This window comes from Myodes glareolus, chromosome 6, assembly GCF_982192425.1.
Source record: "Myodes glareolus chromosome 6, mMyoGla1.1, whole genome shotgun sequence".
Taxonomy (NCBI): domain Eukaryota; kingdom Metazoa; phylum Chordata; class Mammalia; order Rodentia; family Cricetidae; genus Myodes; species Myodes glareolus.
In genome coordinates this window covers 24,476,964-24,500,418 of record NC_142031.1, presented here as the reverse complement: position 1 = coordinate 24,500,418, position 23,455 = coordinate 24,476,964, and the positions used below count along the sequence as shown (strand labels likewise).

Genomic DNA, 23,455 nt, shown 5'->3' with positions numbered 1-23,455 from the left:
TGAGCTTCATGGAGACACAGGCGGAAAGGAGGTGGCCAAGCATCTCGCTACCTCAGTTGTCGTTGATGAACTCAATGGGTCCTCAAAGGGACCCACGACTGAGGAGAGAGAGAGGTGCACATTGGGCAATGTGGAGTGCAGAGCTCTATGCTGGAAGGTTTTCATAGATGAGGATAGCAGCTCAGGATTCTAACAGAAGATGTCTGCCTACTTTCTGGAACAAAGTAGAGGTTGTGAAAGGGGACATGGCTTCTGCTAAGACAGGCTGAGCAGCAACGGTGAAGTCAAGAGAAAGAGGAAGAGGAGTTAGAAACGAATGTGGACGGCGTGTGGGCCAAGCGAGTCTCCCTGCAATGCCCTCCTGTGCTCAGCAGGAACCAGGGGCCACCTCCCAAGGGGCAGAACTGGGAGGCCAACCTGGTGCTTACACATGACCCCGAGCTATCTAACCCTTCTGGCCTGGAGCTGGAGGGTTTCATGGAACCCTCAATACCCAGATGCTGTAAGGCCAGAAGATGAGTTTTGTCACAGGTTCGAGGTAAATGTCCTGGGTCAAGGCACTTCTAAGTCAGTAGTTCTGGCACAGGGACCTCCAGGCTCTGCTCCCTACCTCCTCTCCCCGTCCTGTTCTGTGGGGCAGGCTGGAGCAGGACAGAGTCATAGGCAGACGAAGAGTTGAGCTACGGAGGTCCAGCACAGCTCTGCCATGCATAGGGCTATACCCCTGGCCGAGCCTTTTACCCTGTTCACAGCTTGGAGTTCTCATCTAAAAGATGGCAACAATACTCAGGTCTTGTTTTATAAATCGGAATGGGAATCGTTATTAAAGTTTAGCATTTGATAAACACTCAACACATTGTCTGCAGTAATAAGGTGGCCTGCTGCCAGGTCCGCCATCAGTGAAACACAGGATGAGGGCGCTCCTAAACTGGGGGCTCCTGCAACTTGCCCAGCTACAGTGCGTGCGTGTGTGTGTGTGTGTGTGTGTGTGTGTGTGTGTGTGTGTGTGTATGTGTGTGTGTGTGTGGGTACGTATATGAAACCCACCTATCCAAATATGATCTTTGGAACATGTATATATGGTGCAGTAGTTTCTCAGATGGGGAGATTTGCCCCATAAACGGGTATTTGGCCACATCTGAGACAAGATGGGGAATGGCATGGACATCTCCACCAGAATTATCAGCTCCACACCTCGGTACTGCTGAGGGGGAAATGCCTGGTGTAACGTCTGATGTGGTTCAAGATCATCCCTCAGTCCACAGCAGCAAGGCTACAGGCCTCACTTCAGAGTTCAGAGCCCCTGGGTGGCTGGTGCGATGCCCAGAAAGTTCAGAATTGTCTAAGACGATGAGGAGAGGAGGGAGAGGGAGCACGTTTGGCAGAATAGGAAGAGTGTTTCCCAGTCAGTTTCTCATGTTGGCTCAGTGGGACCCAGGCCGGCTCGTGGTAGGTGGCACAGCATCAGCATAGAAATGCGGCTCTTTGGGGCATTGTGCTGGTGTCAGGGTCATGACCTGATGGCGGTGGGAGAGCTGTAGAGTCCAGCACCCGATGTACAAATACCCGCACAGGGTTCAAGGCTGAGGACAGTTACAGCAGGAAATGACGGTTGCCTTGGTCACTGCATTTGAGGGGAGGGATGACCTTACGCACAAGCTTTGATTTCCGTAGCTGTTGACACGCCAGTGTTTAACTGCTTGCCAGAACCTCTCTCCTGAATTCGCAGGACAAGATTTTATTTTTTATCGATTACAAAAGTAACATGTGTAGTATAAAAATTCTGAGTTGATAAAACTCTTAAAATATTTGATAATCATAATTCTCAGTGCTAAACTTTTTTGGGTGCACGTGAGACAAGCACTCCCCATACATCTCGGACTGCCTTTAAACTCACTCTGTAGCCTAGGATGGCCTTCCCATGGTAGTCTCCCGAGTGTGTGAATTACTAAGGGAGTGAACCACCATGCCCAGCTGATAAACATCACGGAGGCCTGTGGGTATAATATTTCATTCTCTGTGTAGTGTTTTTATAGAATTGGGATCATACTACACATAACTTTGTGGGATTTGGCATTCACCTTGCTCTGAAGTTATTAGAGCAACTTTGGGTATTGCAAGAACACTGGATGAAAGGTAATGAGGCCCAGGGTTCTCACAAAGCATTTTCTCCTCTCTATAAATTCACACCAAAAAAAAAATTCTTCACTGTTGACTTTGTAAAACATACAAATTATCTTCTAAGCAAAGAATCAGCCTTTTAAAATGTTGTAATCCCAAGGTCAGGATCACTGCTGCCTCCAAACAGCTGCAATTTGCTAAGAATAAATATACTTTTAAGAACCTTGGTTTTCCCCCATAAAGGACAACTGAGGATTCATGCACAAGGCATGTGTCTTGTGACATACAAACTCTTCTGGATGTGCACAATTAGATTTGGAAAATGTTTCCCTTTGGAGTTGAGATTAAGAGGCAAGCCCACCCCAAAAGCTTGAAGCATGACCACAGGTCACAGCAAGATCTTGAAAGATGAAATCGTCACAGAAACCCAGGGCAGAGGAGGGAAGGGGGGGGCTAGTGCAGACCTGAGCAGTGTAGCATGTGCATGGCATGCGCATAACATTTGCTGACGTGGTGTGCAAGTTGTTGCCCAAATTGAAAGGCACAGGGAGTGAGCTACCAGTACGTTTATCCCTTCCCCTCAGCAGACCTAACCCAACCTCTCCAAAGGAACGCTGAATAAATATTTAAACAACACAGAGAACAGCCTGCCTGGGGCTCCTGGGCTCCAGCTGCTTCTCTGCTCAGGATCTTCTCTTGCATCATTAGATGGAAATGACAAAGGCGCAGGGTTGCACCAGGTCCCCACCCATCTCTACACACATATGGGCAGTGCCTGTGACGGTTCAGCCACCTGGTGCAGAAGTGGAGGGGGATGCCAACTTCTCACATAGAAGGAGAAGGGGGAAGGCAGGTTTCAGGGGAACACACAAGTAAATTTTACCTCAACACTGCCTACAAAGAAGAGCTTTTTGTGTAGGGTTTACCATTTTCTGTTGGGGCCACGGAGCACTTGGTGGCCCCACATCAAGTCTGACCACATACAGTCCCCTGCACATAACTGTCAACTTGCCCCTGTGAAAGTCTCTCTGGTGGCCGACCTCACAATATACATTCCCAGGGTAGACTCCAACCTATCTGCTGTTTGTCTGGGTTTGAGTGACGTGAGTGTGTGGTGATGTACTCTGTCCTGGAGCCACTTCAGAACTAGGACAAGTCAAGCTCTCCTGAAAGGAGGGGCAATGGAGATGCACAAGCTGCAAGGAGAGGCTCCTGAGGCTCAGGCGAAAGGGACTTCACCGTGGTCACACTGCCAGCCACTGGAAGTGATGCTCTGCACCCTGGGACCTGTCTTCCCTGGACTGAGGCTCACGTCTCCGTGCTCCGATGTGTGACATCAGACAAGTGGTTTAATCCCGAGGCTTCTGGGCACTAAAGTTGGGGCTTTGGAATCTTGGGGAATTCAGGTTTTTTTTTTTCTTTTTTTTTTTTTTGGCAAAATAGAGATCGCCCAACTTTAAGTTGTTAACTTGGCCATCTAGCAGCCTCTGCGACTTCATTCATCTGAGTTTCTTTCCTCATTAGTAAAGATGAGGGCACAGATAACGCTTCCCTCACAGCCTGGCTGTGGTGCAATGAGGTGGCATGGGGGAGAGATGATGCACAAGGGCATACGGGCAGCACAGAGACCAGCTGGATGCTCAGCAGTCAGCAGCTGCTGCCTTTTAGATGAAGCTTGTTGGGGAAGAATCAAGGCCCCATAGGCTCCATATATCTCTGAGTGACACTGTGACATTCTCAAGGGACATCAGCTCCTAACTCATCCAAACTGCATGCAGTGCCTTTGACCAGCACATGTAATACTCTAAGTCACAGTGAAGGCTTTTGTTGGGAGGTGTATGATTTCTTTTTCCTCTGCCTTTCCTTCTATCTGCTATCACAGATACACCGGCGATTGCCTCTGGGTGCCCACAACAGCCCTGGCTCCCAGATATCTTCTAAGATGAAGTATAGTTCCTGGATAATAGGACAACGTGTAAAAAGCAAACACCCTGGAGCATCTACATTCAAATAAGGGTCTTTTTCTTTTGGGATGCTGAGCTTCTTTAGGGAAACTTTCAAAATTGCCTGTTTGAGAAAGTATCTTTGAAGGGGACAGAACACTGTTCTTTGGGAGTGTACAGAAAGTAAACCATGGCTAGGCTTGTTAAGTAAGAAATCAAGCTGGGAAGTAACATTTTATATAAACAATAAAGCATTCTGTGAAACCATACAGCGAGACTTGTGGACTGCAGTAGTCTGTGAAAAGTGTCCTTGCTTCTAGCTGCTGTCACACAGCACAAGGATAGTCTAGCACAAGCTTCGTTATTGCATTAGTAAACTGTCCATTTATTATTTACCATGCATAAAATGGGTCGTTCCTGGGCTCATACCCCGGGCTCTCCATTTCGGCATTCTAATCTCTACGCAAGTGGGTTTCCAATCGGAAGCAGGCCTTCTCTTGGTACAGCACACTGCACACTGAAGTAGGCGAATGTGCAGCCAGGGTAAACTGATAAAATTTGTGGTATTTCCAAGGTCTGTTCTTGGCCAGAAGGCACTTCAGCCTGGCGATTGGAAAGCCAACCAGAGGCTAAGTATAGCATGTGTGCTATGCCTAAATAATTATTTAAAAAAATTTAAATTAAGTTTAAAAGTAACCTTAGCGAGCTCGTTTCTAATTGTAGGGGGAGTATGGGTGTGTAGCAATCTTAGGCAGGGAGAAGAAAATATGAATTTATTGTCGTCTTACTCAGGGGTGGTTGCTGCTAATGTCACAAGTGGTGTGTCCTTCAAGTTTGTTGGGAATGTGTGTGAAGAAAACCAGACCTAGTGCCGCTCCTTTGTGTCGCCCGTAACTATTCTAACACAGGATGCAGCATCCGACAGCGTCAGTCACTGTCCTACAGTAGTAGCTAATTACAAAGGGCGACTCGCAATTGACATGTGGCTCATCTACATGAATCATTCATGCTGTTATTTAAATGCCCCTATCCCCTTTTCTTGCTTCCTTTGCTGTCACGAACAGTAGCATGATAAGCAGTCACGCCACCCGTGTCTCTGTAGACCAGTGACTCTCAACCTTCCGCATGCCGCGACCCCTTAATACAGTGCCTCGTAATGTGGTGACCCCCACACAACGCTGGTTTTTTTTGCTACTTCATTTTCATTGCTACTTTTAACTGTAATTTTGATATTGTTGTGAATCATAATGATAAATATCTGTGTTTTTCAATGGTGTTAGGTCATTTGACCCCAAAGCGGTCACAACACACAGAGATCTGCAATAGACAATACCTTTCATTTCCTTTGAAAGATGTGGAGATTAAAATGTAGATCAAGAATGTATAGAAGGCCACTCTCTCATAAGGAGACCATCCACCAGCACACTTGGGTGGGTCTCTCTTTCTGAGACTTTCCTTTGAGAAATCCCCCTCCATGCTTGCAGGCATGTTTTACTTTCTTCCTAGCACCCCTCTTTCTTCTAACCCTCATGCTTATGTCGTGTGAAGATATCTTTATTAAACCCCAACTCTGCTTCATTAAAAAATTGTGTGAAAGCAGTCGGCTCATTTCAAGAATTGCCTTCTAGGTTTCTGATGGTGTCTCACTGACCATGTGTGAAAGCGCCTTTGCCTGCCTCTTTACCAGTTCTGGGCACCGGGTCTTTGCCACCCTTCCTGACTGCTGCTGGATATGGTGGCACATGCCTGTCATCCCCGTACTTGGGAGGCTGAAGGATTAGGAATTCGAGGCAATCCTCAGCTACATGGTATACTGGAGGTCAACTTGAGCTTCATGGGAACTTGTGTCAAGAATAAAACCAAAGGAAAATCCAAGACAGCCTCCCTTGCCTGCCCGTGCTCACACTGAGCCCTTTCCATGGGGTTGTGGGCCACCATTTTTCTTAGAAGTTTCCTTTTCATATATTTCACCTGTTTTTGTTTTTACTTTTGTAAACAACTTTATTATTTGTGTGCACATGCACGGAGGTCAGAGAACTCTGAGGAGGGGTTTTCTCTCTCTCCACTGTGGACCCGGGATCGGACTCGGCTCCTCAGGCTTGCACTTCTCCCTGCTGAGCCATCACACCAGCCCCATTTCCATACTTTTTTTTAAATTTTTACATGCCTGACTTCAGCAGATATCTTTATACTAAACTTTTGACCCCATATTATATATATTATAAATAACTTTCCTTTATTTCCTTTTCCTTTTGATTTTTGCTGGGGTTGGTAACAGGAGATTTAAAAACATGTGCTTACACTATCAAAGTTTTCCTTCAAGCTCAGCTGCTTTTTGCTCAACATCTTCATACCCTGGGTAATTATGCAAACATTTACTTTTCTAGAAATTTTATATTTTCATGCTCACATTAAAGTTTTCAGGTCATCTGGAATTTGTTTAACTGTAAAGTGTAAGATAAAAATCAAACTTAATCGTTTCTCTAAGCAGCTAGCCAGTTATCCCAGCATCATGATCGGAATGGTCATTTAATTTAATGCTAAGTTCATGCCGGAGTCTGGCTCTGTTTGGGGCTCTGTTCCTTTGCTGTTTGCCAGTTATATTGGTCACACAATTTTTGAATGATTACGCTTTTTTGGTTCGTCCTAAAGTCAGCTCAGGCAGTTTCTGCATTTTACTTGGCTAATCTTGTAGTTTATTCTTCCATATAAAGCTTAAAATTATTTTAACTTAAAAAGTACCGTGGGGATTTTTGCTGGGATTGTACTAAAAGTAAATATTAAATTTAAAATAAGTGATATCTTTACAATGCTCATTTATTTCTCTGTTTAGTAAGAGTGACAGGGTTCCTAGTAATAATGAAATAGCAGCGCGGTCAGGACTGGGCGGCTGTCCATAGCCAAGCCTGTGATGAGTCCCGCCTGCCACACTACACCTCTAAACAGCCTAGGACACAGATGCTATCGCCACAAGCATCGCACAGAGGAAAACCAAGACACAAAGTGTCAGATAACCTGTTCCAGCAACAGCTGGCGGTGACTGAGCCAGGACTCTTCCCTGGTGTTTGTCTCCAGATGCTGGACTCTAGACCAAGCATTTATTCTCATTTTAAAAATATTCCTCACAAAGGTTTTTCTTATATGTCACTCACATGTCATTTTGTATGCCTGGACAAATAGTTCTCAATAGATTTTGTTTGTTACATTTTCCCTGGATATTTTTATTTTAAAAAAGATTTTATTTACTTATTTTAATATGTATACGTGGGCAGGGGGAGCTGATGCCCTGGCGCTGGAGTTACAAACGGTTGTGAGCCACCTGATGTGGATGCTGGGAACTGCACTAAGGTCCTCTGGAAGAGCAGACAGTGCTCTTAACTGCTGAGCCACCTCTCCAGCTCCCTGGAATGTTTTCTAATGGTTGCCATTGAACTCTGGACAGAGGTAGCAGTAAAAAATTGAGGTGCTTATAGCTGGAAGCAGCGGTGAAGTGAGCACAAGCAGAGAACAGTGATGAATAGGTATGAAAATGTCACAATAAAACCTGTTATTTCTATATGTTAGGTAAAAATTAATTGAAAATAAGAGAAAATTACGGAGGGGCTAATTCTGAAACATTCAGTTTAATAGCCCCCCTTTTGTCTAGCAATGTTGTCTAGCAATAAAGAACTCTTGTTTTTTAGGAATGCAAGATCATTCCAAAGTATTTGAAAGTGTTGTCGTTTTTTCCTGGTGTCTTTAATGATACCATGCATTGTCTAATGTGGCAGAGACTGGCCATGTGAGGCTTTGAACATTTAAACAAAACCAAGTGAAATTAAAATCGAATTTCTCAATCGTACCAGCCAAGTTTCAAGTACCAATAGCCACCTTCCACATGTGGGAACCACACCAGCTAGCTCCCTAGAACACTCCCACCATTTACAAGATGGTGATGCTAGAACCATCAGGTCAACATCGCAGAGGAGGTGGGATGACTCGCTATTTCCTCCCAACTTTAAAGTGACCACCTCTTCATAGTGACATAGTCTTGGAATGACATTGAGTTTCAAATCTGTACATGGAGATGCGTGTCACTGTGTCATGGAGATGCATGCCACTGTGTCGTGGAGATGCGTGCCACTGTGTCATGGAGATGCGTGTCACTGTGTCATGGAGATGCGTGTCACTGTGTCATGGAGTTGCGTGTCACTGTGTCGTGGAGATGTGTGTCACTGTGTCGTGGAGATGCGTGTCACTGTGTCGTGGAGATGCGTGTCACTGTGTCATGGAGATGCGTGTCACTGTGTCATGGAGATGCGTGTCACTGTGTCATGGAGATGCGTGTCACTGTGTCATGGAGATGCGTGTCACTGTGTCATGGAGATGCGTGTCACTGTGTCGTACAGATGTGTGTCACTGTATCATGGAAATGATGTATGCCACTGTGTCAAAGAAGTCCTATCCCATGTTTTGCTTCTAAGTGATTTTAAATATAGAGTGAATTCAGTACCTTCCACATCCAGTGTGGCTATGTGCCAGGCAAAGTCTCTCTGGGATCAATTTACTGTCTCTGTCTTCTGCAGTCCCAATGTGATGGAGCGGGGTGAGTTTAGAGTTCAAGGTGCCCTCTTACTCCAATGGCCTGTATTTGTCCATGAGTGAGTGGACGCAGGGCACAGGCAATGTAGGCAAAGAGGTGAGAAACTCGAGTTCACAGATCAGCTGGGAAGTGCCGGCTACAGCGTGGGTCTGACCCATGTGTTGTGCCCCCGACACACACACACACACACACACACACAGACACACACACAGACACACACACACATGGTTTGCTCCACAGAGGCTAGTTCAAATCCTCAGAGCTCTTGACTTTCCTGGGGTCTGAGCTGGGGAGGGAAAGTGAGAATTTACAGTGGCTTAGGAAGCAGCTTCCACACTATGGCTGCTCAGGGACATGGAAAAATGGTTTCAAGCAGCACACACATTTTAGACATGAGAGAGCATTCCAAATTTTTAATAAAACTAACTGAATGTTTTCAATGTTTGATATTATCCCAAGCCAGAAATTCCAGATGTCTGGTAGGAAGCTACCGCTTGTGTTTAAGCTATCAAGAGGGTTTGAAGGCGTCAAGGAGAGAAAAAAAGGTGTGCCCTTCAACTTTCCTAATTAAAACAGAGTTAGGTCTTCTCTCTTCCGGGGGTATAAGGAGAAAACCCAGAGAGAGCAGTGAGCTGCCTGTGGGTGGGTGGGTGGGGTCTGCCTTCCTTCCCTCCCAAACCTCTGGGCTGCAGAGTAGAAAGGATAGAGCAAGGAGCGCACAGCGTGATGGAAAATGCAGCCCGGTGTGGCTGCTGTTTATCACTGCAGACAGGGAGCCAGTAATTGTCCGCGTGATGGACGCCAGATGCAAATAATAATAGCCAGGCTCCCGCCATCTGGAACCAGACCTCCCATCTCTCCTGGACGGCCACTGAGTCACACATCTTTAAATTCAGATCTTGCCTGCTGCAAACTTCTCCCAGAGGTTCCGCTGCTGTGACAGCCTGCTTTCCCTGATGAGATGCCCTTAGTTTTACTGCCATTGTCCTGACTTCATGCAAAGTCTTCACCACAATGAGAGTTTCTTGGCTACTCTAATCAAGAACCTTCCAGATTGGGAAAAAAAAGTCCCGGAATCCACACATGCAAGCCCAGTAGTCTGGTTTTGCTTTATTCAAGACTGATGAGTTTAGATCATCTTGTTTTATTCTTTCTTGAGAATCTCCAGTGCTTTGCTGAGAAGCCTCGAGACTTCCTCAGGCCCTAACTAAGCAGGGTTTACAGAGCCAACGGGTGTGAGGAGAGGGACTTGGTAAACCGTAAGAAGGAAACAGGCACTCCCTGCCTCCTTAGGTCTGGCTCTATGTTTGTGTGTGTACGTGTGTGTGTGTGTGGGGGCACTGAGAGCTCTTGTCAAGCCTTGCCCTGATCCCCAAGCTGGGTACCCTTGGGCTGTTCCTACCCAGTGTGGTCAGACTCTGGTCAGAACCAAGGGTACAACAGGACCAACTGTTCTCACTGGAGGCCTCATTAGCGCTGAGCAGTTCTCTGAAGGCCCCTGTAAGTGACTGTGCTGGCAATATCCCTGTACCACCCTCAAGTTACCAGGACTTACTGAGTGTGACCGAGTCGTTGATCTTGAAGCTGCAGAGGACCCTGTCCACGTTGCGGGCGTGTCGGAAGCCATTTCCCCTTACGACCACTTGAAAAGACTCTGAAACGAGGAACAACAGCATACATTACTTGGCCATCACCCATGGACTTGCTTTCTCTCCAGAGCCCCTGGTTGCTATTTCCGTAGGATTCAGAAGCCCAGGGATCAGGTCAGGTAGGAGAACAAGGACAGCGCGAAGGCTCCTTTCTGTTAACTGACCCCTTCTCTCCTGTGTGCTCAAGGAAGACGCGGCTTCCTGCTCAGAAGTGCCGCTCCCTGCTTCTGCTCCTGCCTTCACTGCCATCCTCTCCATCTCTATTCGAGTCTGACCCACTTTTTACGTCTAGACAGTGCTAAAACAGCCAGAGGGGACCCAGAGAAGGGTCCTCCACTTCCTCCCAACACCCCTTCTCTAGTCTGATTTACAGTTTGGAATCTCCTGAAAGGATTTCTTCAGAGCCAAGATACCTCAGGAGTTTTGGGGACTCCAGCCCATGGCACGTGGAGCCTGTGGTGAACCACTGCTGGGCATGCAGCTACGTAGTGTCCTTTGGTCTTTCTCCCCCAACCAGAAAAGCATTCCTTTAATTAGCGGTGGTGCGACTTTTGCAGTTTTCCCTTCTCCTGGATGCATGGCTATCCTGTGCCGCACAGTGCAGGGTCCAGGAGTCACCCTACTCAGGTGTCCAGGGTGACTGCTGGAGCTGACACTGGGCCTTCAGGACAGGGCCCTTTCTCTAGGACTAGAAGAGCCCTCATGAGCTCGCAAATCAACTGCACACCCATGTATATCCAGTTATTAGTATGTATGGTTGCCATTGTTATAGGTTTAAAAACTCTTTATAATATCGTCCTACCAAGGAAAAGTATCCAGTTATTAAAATGCTTAAGAATACCGGCTCATGTCTGATGATGTCAAGTACCGTTCTGTTTATTCATTTACATATTTATTCCCGTGAGCCTGTGCACCTGCATGGAGCAGCCAGAGGACAACCTTAGCTGTTGCTCCCCAGGAGCTGTCTACCTTGGTTTTTGAAGCAGGGCCACCTCTGACTTTAGGCTTGCCGAGGGGGCTAGGCTGGAGGGCCAGTGAGCCCCACCTGCCTTTGCCTTCCTGATGTTAAAGATTAAAAGTGTTGCCACCATACTGGTTTTAAGTTTTTTTTTTCTTTAATCTGTATCCTGGGGATTGAACTCCAGCCCAGAAGAAAAGCTGCAGTGTCTGAGAAAGTGGACTTAAAGTAACTTGCTACCCAAGTAGAGGCTGCATTGGCAGAAGAATGGAATTAAAAAGCCAGCATATGGGACTCTTTCAATGTTAAATAAATGTCATGAGTTTATGTCACGTTCACTCCCATGGATTTCAAAGATCTTGTTTGCCAAAGCAATAGCTGATAGTTAATTGCCCCTGACTGTGCCAGCCCAGTGGTGAGCGCTGTAGGGCTCTGATGTCATTTCCAACCCCCTGCAGGCCAGGGAGTGTAGCTGAGAAAGCGATCTCAGAGAGGTTATGTAATTGCTCAAGATCGCACCAATTTAAAAACCCTCAGACCTGATCTGGAATCCAGGGCAGCCAGGCACCAGGGGCCACTAGCCTGGCTGTCACTCACTATCCTCTTAAGACCATTGGCTGAAACAGAAAATGGACGCTCACTGTGTTGTGACCCTTGAGTAATGAAGGAGTTGCGGTGTGATTTCTTTAATGCCCATCATTGAACTAACTTTGAACAGGTGTGCTCATCTGTCAGTTGTGTTGGGCTGACCCACACACAAAACAAGAAACTATCTGTGAGGAATCCAGAGGCACTGTGGGTTGAGAGTACAAATAAGGAAGGCTTTCAGAAGAACTGGGGTCAAAAGAGAAGGGGAGTAAGACTGCAACCTTTTTGATGATTTACCCAGAGCTAGCAAAACTGGACTCATATCCTCAGGGTCAGGACCTTGGTTGGAAGCTTTATTAATCAGTGTGGTTTTTCAGGGCTCTAGTCACGAGCAGTGAGGATTTATACATGCATGTTGATACTTGCAAACTATTGCTAAGTTTAGAAAGGTGGATTTAAAACTTTAGATGCTTCCCATCCTGGCCCATCTCTGATCACTGGATAGTTCAGTGGATGGAAAGACTCTTACTGCGTCTATTTCCTCAATGAAGCTTGGGAAACCTATCTTGGGTTTCTAGTTTGAATGCCAGACATACAGACATCTGGTCGACACTTCTGCCGATTCCGCATGTTTTCTGCCTTGCCTTTGGCCTCCCTCTCGTTTCCTCAGAGATCAGCAAAGGGAGAGGAGATGTTGGACACAGGCTGCACGCCAAGCTCCCTTCTCTAACACCATGTTCAGCACTGCCAGCTCAGCTGTCGAACCCTCTATAAAAGCAGCTCCCCACATGTCTGGTTGGCCCTGCCTCAGGGAGTAGAGGAAGGAAGACATCAGGGGCCCACGATAGGAACCAAACCATGCGGCCATTTAGGCCTGGGGAAAAGATGCCGGAGTGAGAGGCAGGCTCCTACCCTGCCTGGCACAATTTCCGCGTCAGCACACACATTTGGTTTCCAGAACAGCTCAAAGATCTGACCCAGCAGCCTCATTGGAATGCCAGATTCTTGTACAAAGAAGTTATGTAATCCAGCTCTGCAATGGATCTGAAGCTAGGAGGAACCAGGATACACCCCATCTAGGACACCTTACTCTTATGTCCCTTATCCCCAGAGCCATAAAATTGACCCTTCATAGTCTACACAGTTCAGTGTGTACAGAAAATGTGAACACAGGATTCTCTGTAGGATACCAGCTCCTTCAGGAAGTTTCTGGGTGGATTGTGAGCCTTCAGGGAAAATTGTTTATGTCTTTGATTTAATCTTTTGTGATATTTCTCCTTTAAGGTATGTATCCTCAAGACAAAGGCAAGGCAGAAAACTTGTAATTTAAGGTTCCTGATCAGATGTTACCATTTCTATGTCTTCCAGATGCTGTCCTGCTAACCTGGGGTGGGTTTAGCTCCATGTAAGCTCACTGGATGACCGAAAGAACAAAATGGGGAAAGGCGAGATGCTCACGTGTTCAGGTCCCAGTCAGGTCTAATCTGGGTACTTTTTGAGGTCAACAATTGAAAATATATTCAACATCATTAGTCACTATGGAAATGCAAATAAAAACTGCAATACTATTTCATAGCTGATATGACGGCTATACTGAAAGTAACAAGAGTAGGTAAAGAAAGGAAAATCCATGTGCATTGTTAGTGGGATTATAAAATGGTAAACCTTTTTGTCAATAGTCTGGCTGTTCCTCAAAATTTTAAATAAATTTTAAACACCATGAACCAAGCTTTCTGCTCCTAGATACGTTGTGGGACAATGGTCTTGTACCCTACAAAGATTTGTCAGTTGTATTGCTTTAATAAAATTCTGATTGGGCAGCAGCCAGGCAGGAAGTATAGTTGGGGTGATGAGAACAGGAGAATTCTGGGAAGAGGAATGCTCAGTCTGCAGTTTTTACCTAGATACAGAGGAAGCAAGATGAGAATGCCTTGCTGATAAAAGGTATCAAACCTCATGGCTAACACAGACAAGAATTATGGGTTAATGTAGGATGTAAGAGTTAATAAGAAGCCTGAGCTACTAGGCCAACCAGTTTGTAATTAATGCAGGCCTCTGTGTATTTCTTTGGGACTGAATGGCTATGGGACCTGACATCACAGGACAGAAATCACAGGCAACATAGATGTATATCCAAGAGAAATGAATGCTGGGTGTCCACATAAAAACGTGCACAAGAACTCACAATAGCACTGTTCACAAGAGCTTGCAATAGAAACAGTTGAGGCCCATTAACTGATGAATAAATTTCTCTACATAACAGAATATTACCTAACCATAAAGAACCAGGTATTGATGCACGCTGTAACATGGGAGCCTTAGAAACACTGTGCTAAATGAAAGAAGTCAGGTGCAAAAGGTTGCATGTTGCAGGATTCCATTTTTGTGAATTGTCTAAGAGAGCAAAGTCAGGAAGCAGACTAGTGGTGGCTGTGGGAATGATTGCTCACTAGGTACAGTTTCTTTCTTTCTGGGTGACGAAAGCATTATGGAATTAGGTGGCTGCTGAGGCCACACAACATTGATCAACTGTATGCTTTAGAAGGGCAAATTTCATAGTTTGTGATTTAAAAAGCAAAAAGTAAGGGGTTTGACAAGCCTACTTTACACTCTCCTTTTCTTCAGTTTTCTTTCTTTTGGCTGTTTTTTTTTTTTTAAATTAAAACTCATAGTGTCGGGATGGCTTCCCATCACTCACCGGACCAGAAAGAGAGCATATTTCCCCTTGCTCGGCTCTCTCAACACTGCTGTGTCCCACGACAGCCAGGGCCACTTCATCCTGGAAGTTGGTTTGGGTTTTCTTTCCTGATAAATGCTTATTGCACCATCTAACATTCTTTGGAACACTGAGATTTTACAACAAGGTCTGTGAGTCATAACTGGGGTACATTAGCTGCACGGGAAGGGTAGGACTTGACGTGAGAGACACACAAAGCAGACAGGATAGCGACCTCTTTCCCACCATCAATGCTCCCCTCCACTGCCTCTGTCATCTCTCCTGACCACTTTACCACCATCAATGCTCCCCTCCACTGCCTCTGTCATCTCTTCCTGTTCCTCCTTCAATCTCAGGAGCCGCTGCTCTGCTTTCTAATAAAGCATCAATCAGGTCCAGCTTTCTAGGAGTTCATCGAGTGGGGTCACACAAACAAGCGTTCTGCTTGGCTCTCCCATCAGTGTGATTAAGACTCACCTGTGCTTACTCTGAGGTTTACTCAGGGCTTGTTTTAGGGATGAGTATTATTCCTACATAAAGAAAAATTATTTTTTTTTGTCCATTCACTTGCTCATGAATACGTGAGTGGTTTGCAGCTTTGGGTCTATTAAAAATAGAGCTAGTATGAGCAACTACCTATTGATTTCGTCTGGCCATAAATTTCATTTTCCCTTTTGTTTTGGGCAGATGTCTAGGGATGGCAAGGCTGGGCCATTCAGTCAGTGTGTGTTTAACTTTCTAAGAAACTGGTCTTCACTGTGGGCTTCCCACTTGGCATTTTCATCGCCAGTACATGAGAGTTCTTCTCCAACCAGAAATATCTTAAACTAAGGGGAGTGTGTGTGTCCAGAAGACCATGAAACACTCCATTCAGAAGAGGGTCTAGCAGCAGGTATGAGTACTTTGCAGAACACCAAACAGGTCAAGAAATGAGAACACCTTCTGACTTTGCTTGAATGAGTCTCCTTCAGGCATCTAAATTTCAACAGCAGACGTGAAGGCAGAAATGGTTTGCTCTTGTATGAACTTTCCCTGCCTCATCAGAAGCAGTGGGAAACAGGGATACTCCAACAGCCTCTGAAATGTCATGTGAGAGACTGGTATGGCTTCCTTTCTAGAAGTGCTGATAAGGACTTTAAATGCAGACCGGATTGGATCCCAGTCAGTTCTTGCCTGGAGTCCTTGCTTATGGAGTATGTGGTGAACTCTGAGCCTGAGACCCACTGAGCTCATCACGGTGTGTGTTTCCTAAACAGGGGTTCAGGGAGGTGGAGCAGCCTATAGATGGGCCGACTTTCCTAACGACACAGAGCTGGGCACACACGAATGGTTAATAAGAACCTTCAGAGGCATCTGTGTTGGAAGGGAACCAAGTTATTTAAACGAAGGTGGTGTCAAAGCTGCCACACAGCAGGTGACAACTGTGTGCTTTGGAACAGGGATTGAATCAAGACAAAGGAGTGAGCAGAACGGCCACGAGTCAGGGGTGACAATAGGGAGTGGAGAGGGGCTATTGTGTGGGAAGAAAGACATACATGTTGGTCACTTATTCCCAACAATGGCTATCCTGAGCAAATACAGCGCCACTCTCACTAGGTTTGATTTCCCAAGATAGTATGAACACTGGACTCCTTAAGTACATTGGTGTTTGAACATAGTAACAACTGTATCTTTAAAAACCACAGTGTGGATAAAAAAGAATGCATGTGACAATTACTCAAAGCCTGCAGACTGGCAGACCGAGCCTGGATGTGTTCTGCAAAGGTTCTGCTCCCCAGGCACTTGGGCTAGCGACACATCCTTTAGTGGCATGTACTTTCATTCCCCTGTATCAGTGAATCAGGTTTTCCCTAAACCTGTCTGTATATGAAGCTGGCTATTTGAGCCCAAATTCTACCCTTAGTAATTATCCTGTAAGAACCTCATTCCTCTCTATATCCTGCTGCCTCACACAGTACCTGCCACTGGACAACCCACTCAGAGAATCTGGCAGATCTCGTGGGCCCTAGTACTTCTGCGCCATATGCATTAAGTTTATGTATATAATTTTTAAAATTGTCTCGAACACCTTAACAGTATGTGAGGGAGACTGAGTAACTTGTTGAGTATAGAATTTTTGAGGAGGGCTTTTTACTATTGTCTAAATGGCTATTGCTTTTTAAAATTGTGTTTTGTTCTAGTTAAAACGGTTAAAAAGTGGATGACCCTCTTATGGTTGTATAGAAGGAGCTAAAAAGGATCAAACAGAGAAAAGTCAATGGTATCGTGTTTTGAAGGACTACATAGATAAAGACACTCATCAGATTTTACTAATGATCTATTTAGTGCCAGGAACTTTGCTAGGCAGTGGGACATGGAGACAAATAAGGTGCTTAGGGGAAGGAGCTAATGATTCTTGAGAATTAGAAACTGCCCACCCCCTGCAGGCTTTCTGATGTATCACAGGGTTGCTCCACAGCCAAGGTTGCAAAGCCAAAACCTGGGTTTTCATCACCCATGAGATAATTGCACAATCAAGGGACTTCCTTGTCTTCTAATTACTTTAAAGTTCAGAATTATAAAAAACACATTGTATTCACACACAATACATGAAGTTCAAGTCCTCCGAACAGCCCACTCCCTTACAAGACACTCCCAAAGCTCAGGGTGACTGACCTTGAAGTCAATAAAGTCCAGTCCAGTTTCAGCTCTGCTCTGCACGGCCCTTTACAACACCCTGGCAGGCATTTATATGGACATATCTTTTGGCAAATTTCCCTCCCCTGTGTTTTTGATTTATTCATTGTGTGTGTGTGTGTGTTTTGCCTGCATGGATGAGTGTGCACCAAGTGTGTGCTTGATATCCTTAGAGTTTCATCAGAAAAGGGCATCAGGTCCCTGGAACAAGAGGTACAGATGGCTGTGAACACCCTGTGGGGGCTGGGAACCCCCTTGCAGAACCTCTTCTGCAAGAGCAGCTAGTGCTCTTAATCCCTGAACTGTCCCTCCAGGCCACCCACTTCTTCCTTACATGGTGCACTGTGGAGCTCAGGCTGGCCTTGAACTAGCCATCCTCCTGCCTCAGCCTCCCAAGTGATGGGATTGTACTTGTAAATCACCCCACCAGGCTTTCTTTGAAGACATTCTCCTGGAGTGTGCCCTGTGGTGAACACATTCCCCTGCCATTTGAGTTGACAAAAAACAATTATTTGAGTATAGAGAAAGGAAATCTTTTCAAATTGCTTTTCCTTGGGAAATTAACACATAGCTCAGTATAGCCACCATATATTCCGCTAACAACTTTCCATACATGTGCATGTATACATGTATGTATGTATTCATATATACACATATACATTAATATATGTATGGAGTTCATACATATGTGCACATTTACATAAGCATTGATTCTTGCTAACATGTATGTATTTATTGTGATGTTGACACAGATTTAGTGTCTACCTCCTTGGCCATTTCCAATTACTCTAAAATCCAATTAAGAGTTGAGAAGGAAATTCTTAAGCAAGCACCTTGATTATACCAGTAAAATATGCCATAGGCAAGCTTTTCTGCAGGATCTACTGTCTCATCCAGGTTGGGTGACATATTTTCTGTTGATAATCAATGACTGGCATTTGGTGCTCAGAGAGGCTAGAAATGGAGCATCAACAGGGACTCTCAATAGTGAATGACAAAAGGTTCAGCGGGACAGGGACCCAGAGAGTCCATTTTCATATCCCCAGCACCCCGCAATGTGCCTGGCCCGCATCAGGTCTAATTACATGACTGAAACAGAGCTGACGCCTGTGCATCGGAGGAGCACACCCCTAAAGTGGGAGGCAGCCCATAGTGCAAAGCTGGCCAAAGCCCCAGTCTTCATCACTTGGAGATGATACTGGGATTCAAAGGAAAGGCTGCTCTCTAGAGAGCTCCTCTGCTGATGATACATTGTAGCAGACCTTACAGTGATACCACCATTTTGTGAGTCCTGGTAGATGGAACAGTTAGGTCAAATGACTGTATCAGCACACAGAATACTTAAGAACCGCATTCCAAGGGAGGCCCAGGGCTCACTGTGACCCCTGGAGTGATCTGTAGGGCGGTCACAGGTGGGGTGGCGCTGGGATCAGCCTCGCATCAAGGTGAGAATCCAGGGTTTCTACACTTTCCTTGTACTCATGTCAAAAGAAGGGATTTTGACGGCTGATTTTAGACTTCCCAGCAACTGACATGGTTCTTCTTTCTTTTCTTTTCCCCACAGCAGATTTAATTAGCAATTTCTGATTTTTGTAGTCACACCTACCTGCCTCTTGCCCCACTTCTACTCCCTCACACATGAAGCAAATACAGATTTGAGCTCAAACCAACTAATTGAAAGCGATGAGCACTTGGTTTCCATTTACCTCCTGCGCATATGGTAGACGGTTCAGCTGCCAGAATTTCGATGCAAGATTTCTTTAAAATCTAGGTGGAGAGGAAATAAAACAGTCAATGGCGGGCTTGTTCTACTAAAAGAGAGAATTAAGACAGTACTATGAGACAGAGAAATTCACGGACATTAGGAGTGCGGGAGAAACCCTGGGTGATACACCACTCTCAAAACCACACGTCAATGAGCCAGGCTGCGCCAGGTGCCGCCGCGTGTCCAAACAGCTCTAAGAACCATTCATTCACTCGACCCTTCTGTATTTGTTTTAGGATTTTATTGAACCTGTTAAGCATGAGTCTTGTTGAACCAAGAGATGCAGAATGGCATTCCAAATGCCATCTCTAAAATTCCTTCCCTAGGGAAGATGTGAACATGTCAACAGTTGGTAGGCCCCACGGAGATGAATTCTCAAAGGAGGCATGACTGATCTCGTGAAGATGTCAGCAGTTTGGCTTGGAGGATAGTGTGCCGCACAACCCCATGGGGCTTTCCCTGTGACGTGACACACAATGGCCAGTCCTAGTAGAGCTAAAGGGGCAGATGGAATAAACCAGAAGGGTTATGGGGACCGTTGTGGGGATGCTATGCTAAGGGTACCTAGAAAAGGCAGCTGCAATGGGACTTTAACAGAGCCGTTCGATCAGCTGGGGGCACAGCTGGGGAACATGCAGGGCACAGAAAGAGTGACCAGCAGAGAGGAGGAGTGAGCCCGGATGTGGCTGGAGAGAGATGGAATGCCTGCAATGCAGGCATAGCGGTCACACTGCTCAGAGCTTCCTGTCTGGAAAGTTGACCTGGTGAGCTTCGCAGCTTACATGTTTGCTTACTCTTCCAGTGGACTCTCTGCCCTTGTTCAGATGGGACTTGTCCTCTAGCTGAGTCACGAGGACTGAACAAGAGCCTGGGGACCATGAAGGCTCTGACGGGGCCAGGGAAGCTCCTCTTCACCATCTATGCATTCTACCCCTTGTTGGGTACCGACTGACATTTCAACCAAGCATTTTAAAGAAGTAGGGGGCACTGAACTTATCTGCTAACCAAAAATGGTTGGGGCTTACTTACGATGAAATTTGAGATGGCTCGGAGAGCTGAAATGTACCATTTCTGAACGCATGAAAGGGTATTTGTGAAATCAACTAACGATGTAATTTGGAGAATTCAGTTTATAGAAGGCAGAAGTGTCTTTTAGAACCAGGAAATGTCCATTTGTCTGCATGAACGTTTACTTAGGGAAACCTCTGGTTGCAGCTTACATTTACATAATCCACCCCCCCTCCCCCCCAATATATGATCAAATGGAAAGGGCAGGAAACTGCAGTTCAGAGAATGGGCGCAAGGGTAAGTGAAGGGAGATGACGTGAGCAGTGAGCTCAGGAGCTCCTCAGTGAGCTCCTCCTGAGCTCCTGAGCTCCTCAGTGAGCTCAGGAAGATAAGGCAGGGGGCCTTATCTTCCCGGAGCAGTGGAGATGGCGCCAAGCCTTCCAGGAGCAAGTGCAGAAGAGGTACTCAGGAACATCTCAATTCAGGGAATGAAAACACACAAATTTCTCAAGAAAGACAATATTTACCCATTCCAGGGAGAAATCTGGGCATCCTCAGAGCAGCAGTGTAAAAGAAAATGAGCAAACAAGCTTAAGAAAAAAATCTTTCTCTGGAGTGCAGAAGAGGAAACAGTAAAGGTGACTCAGCTACGTCAGCAGCTACGGCGTGGCTTTTAGGAGACGCCACAGCTGGAAGTGATGAAAGCTAGCATTTCTTTCTTTGCCAACTTTATTTTGAATCATTCTGCGTGTGTGTGCGCGCGTCCATGTGTGTACACGTTAGTTGCGAAGCCCCGGGACAACACTGGGTATTGTTCCCCAGGCTCTGCCCACCTTCTTTTGGAGAGTCTCTCATTTAGGCTGGTCAGTCAGTCAGCCCCAGGATCTGCTTGTCTCTGCCTCACCAGGGCTGAGATTATTTACTTGGTTTTTTATTCAACTTGCATTCTCAGGCTAGCACTCAGGTCTTCAGGCTTGCAAAGCAAGCATTTACCGAATGAGCCATCTTCCCGGCTCCTCGGTTTTAAAAATGCACATTTCCTAGGCCCTTCTTGCAGTACAGCTTCATGGGGTTTTTGTAATTTGCCTTCCCATAGCCCTATTTGCCTTTAGCTTCCTCTCGACTCTGCGCTTGGGTGATGGTCCCCTTGGCTTTGGCTCAATTAGAGACCTTCAATACCCAACTCCTGCTAACCCCTGTCCCAGCTGCAGGGACATGCAATGTTCTGTCGTCACATCTCTCTTGTGCATCTGTCGCTGTTGGAGCGACAAGTCCCTTCGTAGTTGGTTCTGGACGCTTTGTTTCAATGCTGCGCTCTTAATTCCCCCTTGTCATGAGTCTTCCTTGACATCAGGGACAGCCCCAACGATAGATACATCTGGGGAACAGGCACGTAGCTTCTCCAAGCTTCCCTCTCCTCGGTTCATCTACCTCAGGCCTTTGGTAGTATCCTAGGACAAGATACTGCCTTCCTCAAGTGGCCCTACCTGGATGTGATGACTACCCTCCCCCACCGTATACTGCTTTCCTGAGTCACTTTCCAAATCTTCGAGGACAGCACTCCAAAGAGACCACATTTAAAGAAATGGAGCAAATTCAGAGGGAGTGCGTCAGTAAACAGCAGCAGCAGAACAACACAGAGCTGTGTTTTGATGTTTTGCAAGAATTCCTCAGATTTCCCCTTGAAAGTTGAATCAATCATTTAATCATTCATAACTGAAGATTTCAAAACAGTGGAAGAAGAAAGCCGAACTATTGGGTCTGTCTTTTTTTTTGTTTCCCAAAACAAGTACATGACATGTCTGCTCATGTACGCTCCTGAGTTTCCATTGACATTTCTGAACCAATGCTAACGTGTAACTAGGATTTGGCAAAATGAAATTTCCATGAATCTTTGACTGCAGACATACTAACAGGGTCTGTCACAATAAACACATGCTGTATTATTTTCTCGAAGTGTCTGCAATTAGCTGATAACTCTAAGGAGCGTATAAAAGGCCAAAATATGTCAGCCAAGTGCTGAGATTCAATCAAGTAAAAACACAGCTTCCCCAAACTTAATCTAAAACATCTGGAAGGGATCATAACTGCCCGTAGAATCAAATTCACCAGGGCAGATAGGCAGGCTTTGTCCGGGACTACAGCTCCTGTTAGCTTGAAATCTCTGGTGTCAAAAGGTAGAAAAGTCTTAATGGTACGCGTGGGTCTTGGGGGTGGGGTCACCCCTTGATTATCAGCAGCCCAGACTATATTGTCATCAGTCTGCCTGAACTGCAGCCAGCAGCAGACCAGCTCAGAGACTCTCTGAAGGGGAAGAGATCGAGGGCCCCTCTCCTGCACAGGCAATAGTAGCCAAGGAGGATGTATGGATATAGTGTTAGGCCCAAATTCCCTAAAATGGCAGTGATCTGGACACAGGGGCATTGCTGGATGATAGATAAAAACTCACATGCAGCATCCCTCAGAAACCAGTCAAATGGTTTCTGCCAAGAAGACCCACTTCCTTCATCCCGTCTTACCTGGACAAGTGGGGCATCTGGGTCCTTATTAACATGTGACCATTAGTTGTGCACACCAAAGGCCCCATGCTACAGCTTCCTGACTCCCCCTTCTCCATTATGCCAGTTCTTAGACTGTTCCAGTTTACAGGCTTCCCAGTTTCCTTTAGAACCCGTGAAGCTTTTCCCTGCTCTGATTTTCTCTCTGCTCCTGAGAGACAGCTCTGGCCCTCACCAGTTGGCCCCTCTCTCTGTTCCCGGGAGACAGCCATGGTGGCCACAGGCTCCTCCAGATGCCTCTGGCTACTCACTTTCTACCACAGGAGAGACAGCCATGCAGCTACCATATTTACATCAACTCTTCCTTTCCACCCTTGGAGCCGTGCAGTTCAGGATAACTTCCCATTGGCTGGCTAAATCGGCCCAGTTCTCTAACACAAAAACTTAGCACTTTAATATCATTTTCCCTGCTACTCTCCAGAAAAAGTCAAATCCCTGCCAGTGAGTCCATGTGACCCAAGCATGAAGAGATCTGTGTCCTCCTTCATGGCCATATCACATTTTATAAGTATGCGTGCTTCTAACGGGCCGCTGCCTTCAGATCATACACACTACGTGGGTTAAGACTGGATCTGTTCTTACCCACTCTTGTATTCACAAAGACTAACCTGGCACATAGTAGGGATTAAACATTAGATTAAAAAAGTGAATTCAAGGAACACTTTCTGTGTTCCCTTAATACAGCAACCTTCTCATGGCTTCTCTTTCTATTATCTGTATAATTCCTGGGCCTTCTGAAAACGAGACCATTGTCTCTATCACCACTTACGGGTACCTCCCAGGCTGGAACTGACTTCCCACGGGGACTGCTTTGCCGCTTCCCTCTCTTTAGTGGATAATTTTCCAACCATAATGTTGTAGGTGGCTCGTTCTAGGGCGACTTTCTTTTAA

The 23,455-nt window shown here is 45.9% G+C and overlaps 1 protein-coding gene across 2 annotated transcripts in view; it reads right to left on the bottom strand.

Annotated features, from left to right (window-relative positions):
* Antxr1 (ANTXR cell adhesion molecule 1) overlaps positions 1-23,455 on the bottom strand; it is a 187,586-nt gene that overhangs the window by 101,355 nt on the left and 62,776 nt on the right. For both annotated transcript variants that reach the window (XM_087907059.1, XM_087907058.1), the window contains exons 9-10: positions 18,940-19,000; positions 10,202-10,300 (exon numbers count right to left, since the gene is read on the bottom strand). In XM_087907059.1, coding sequence (XP_087763185.1) covers positions 10,202-10,300; positions 18,940-19,000 — 160 coding nt within the window. The remainder of the gene's footprint in view (positions 1-10,201; positions 10,301-18,939; positions 19,001-23,455) is intronic.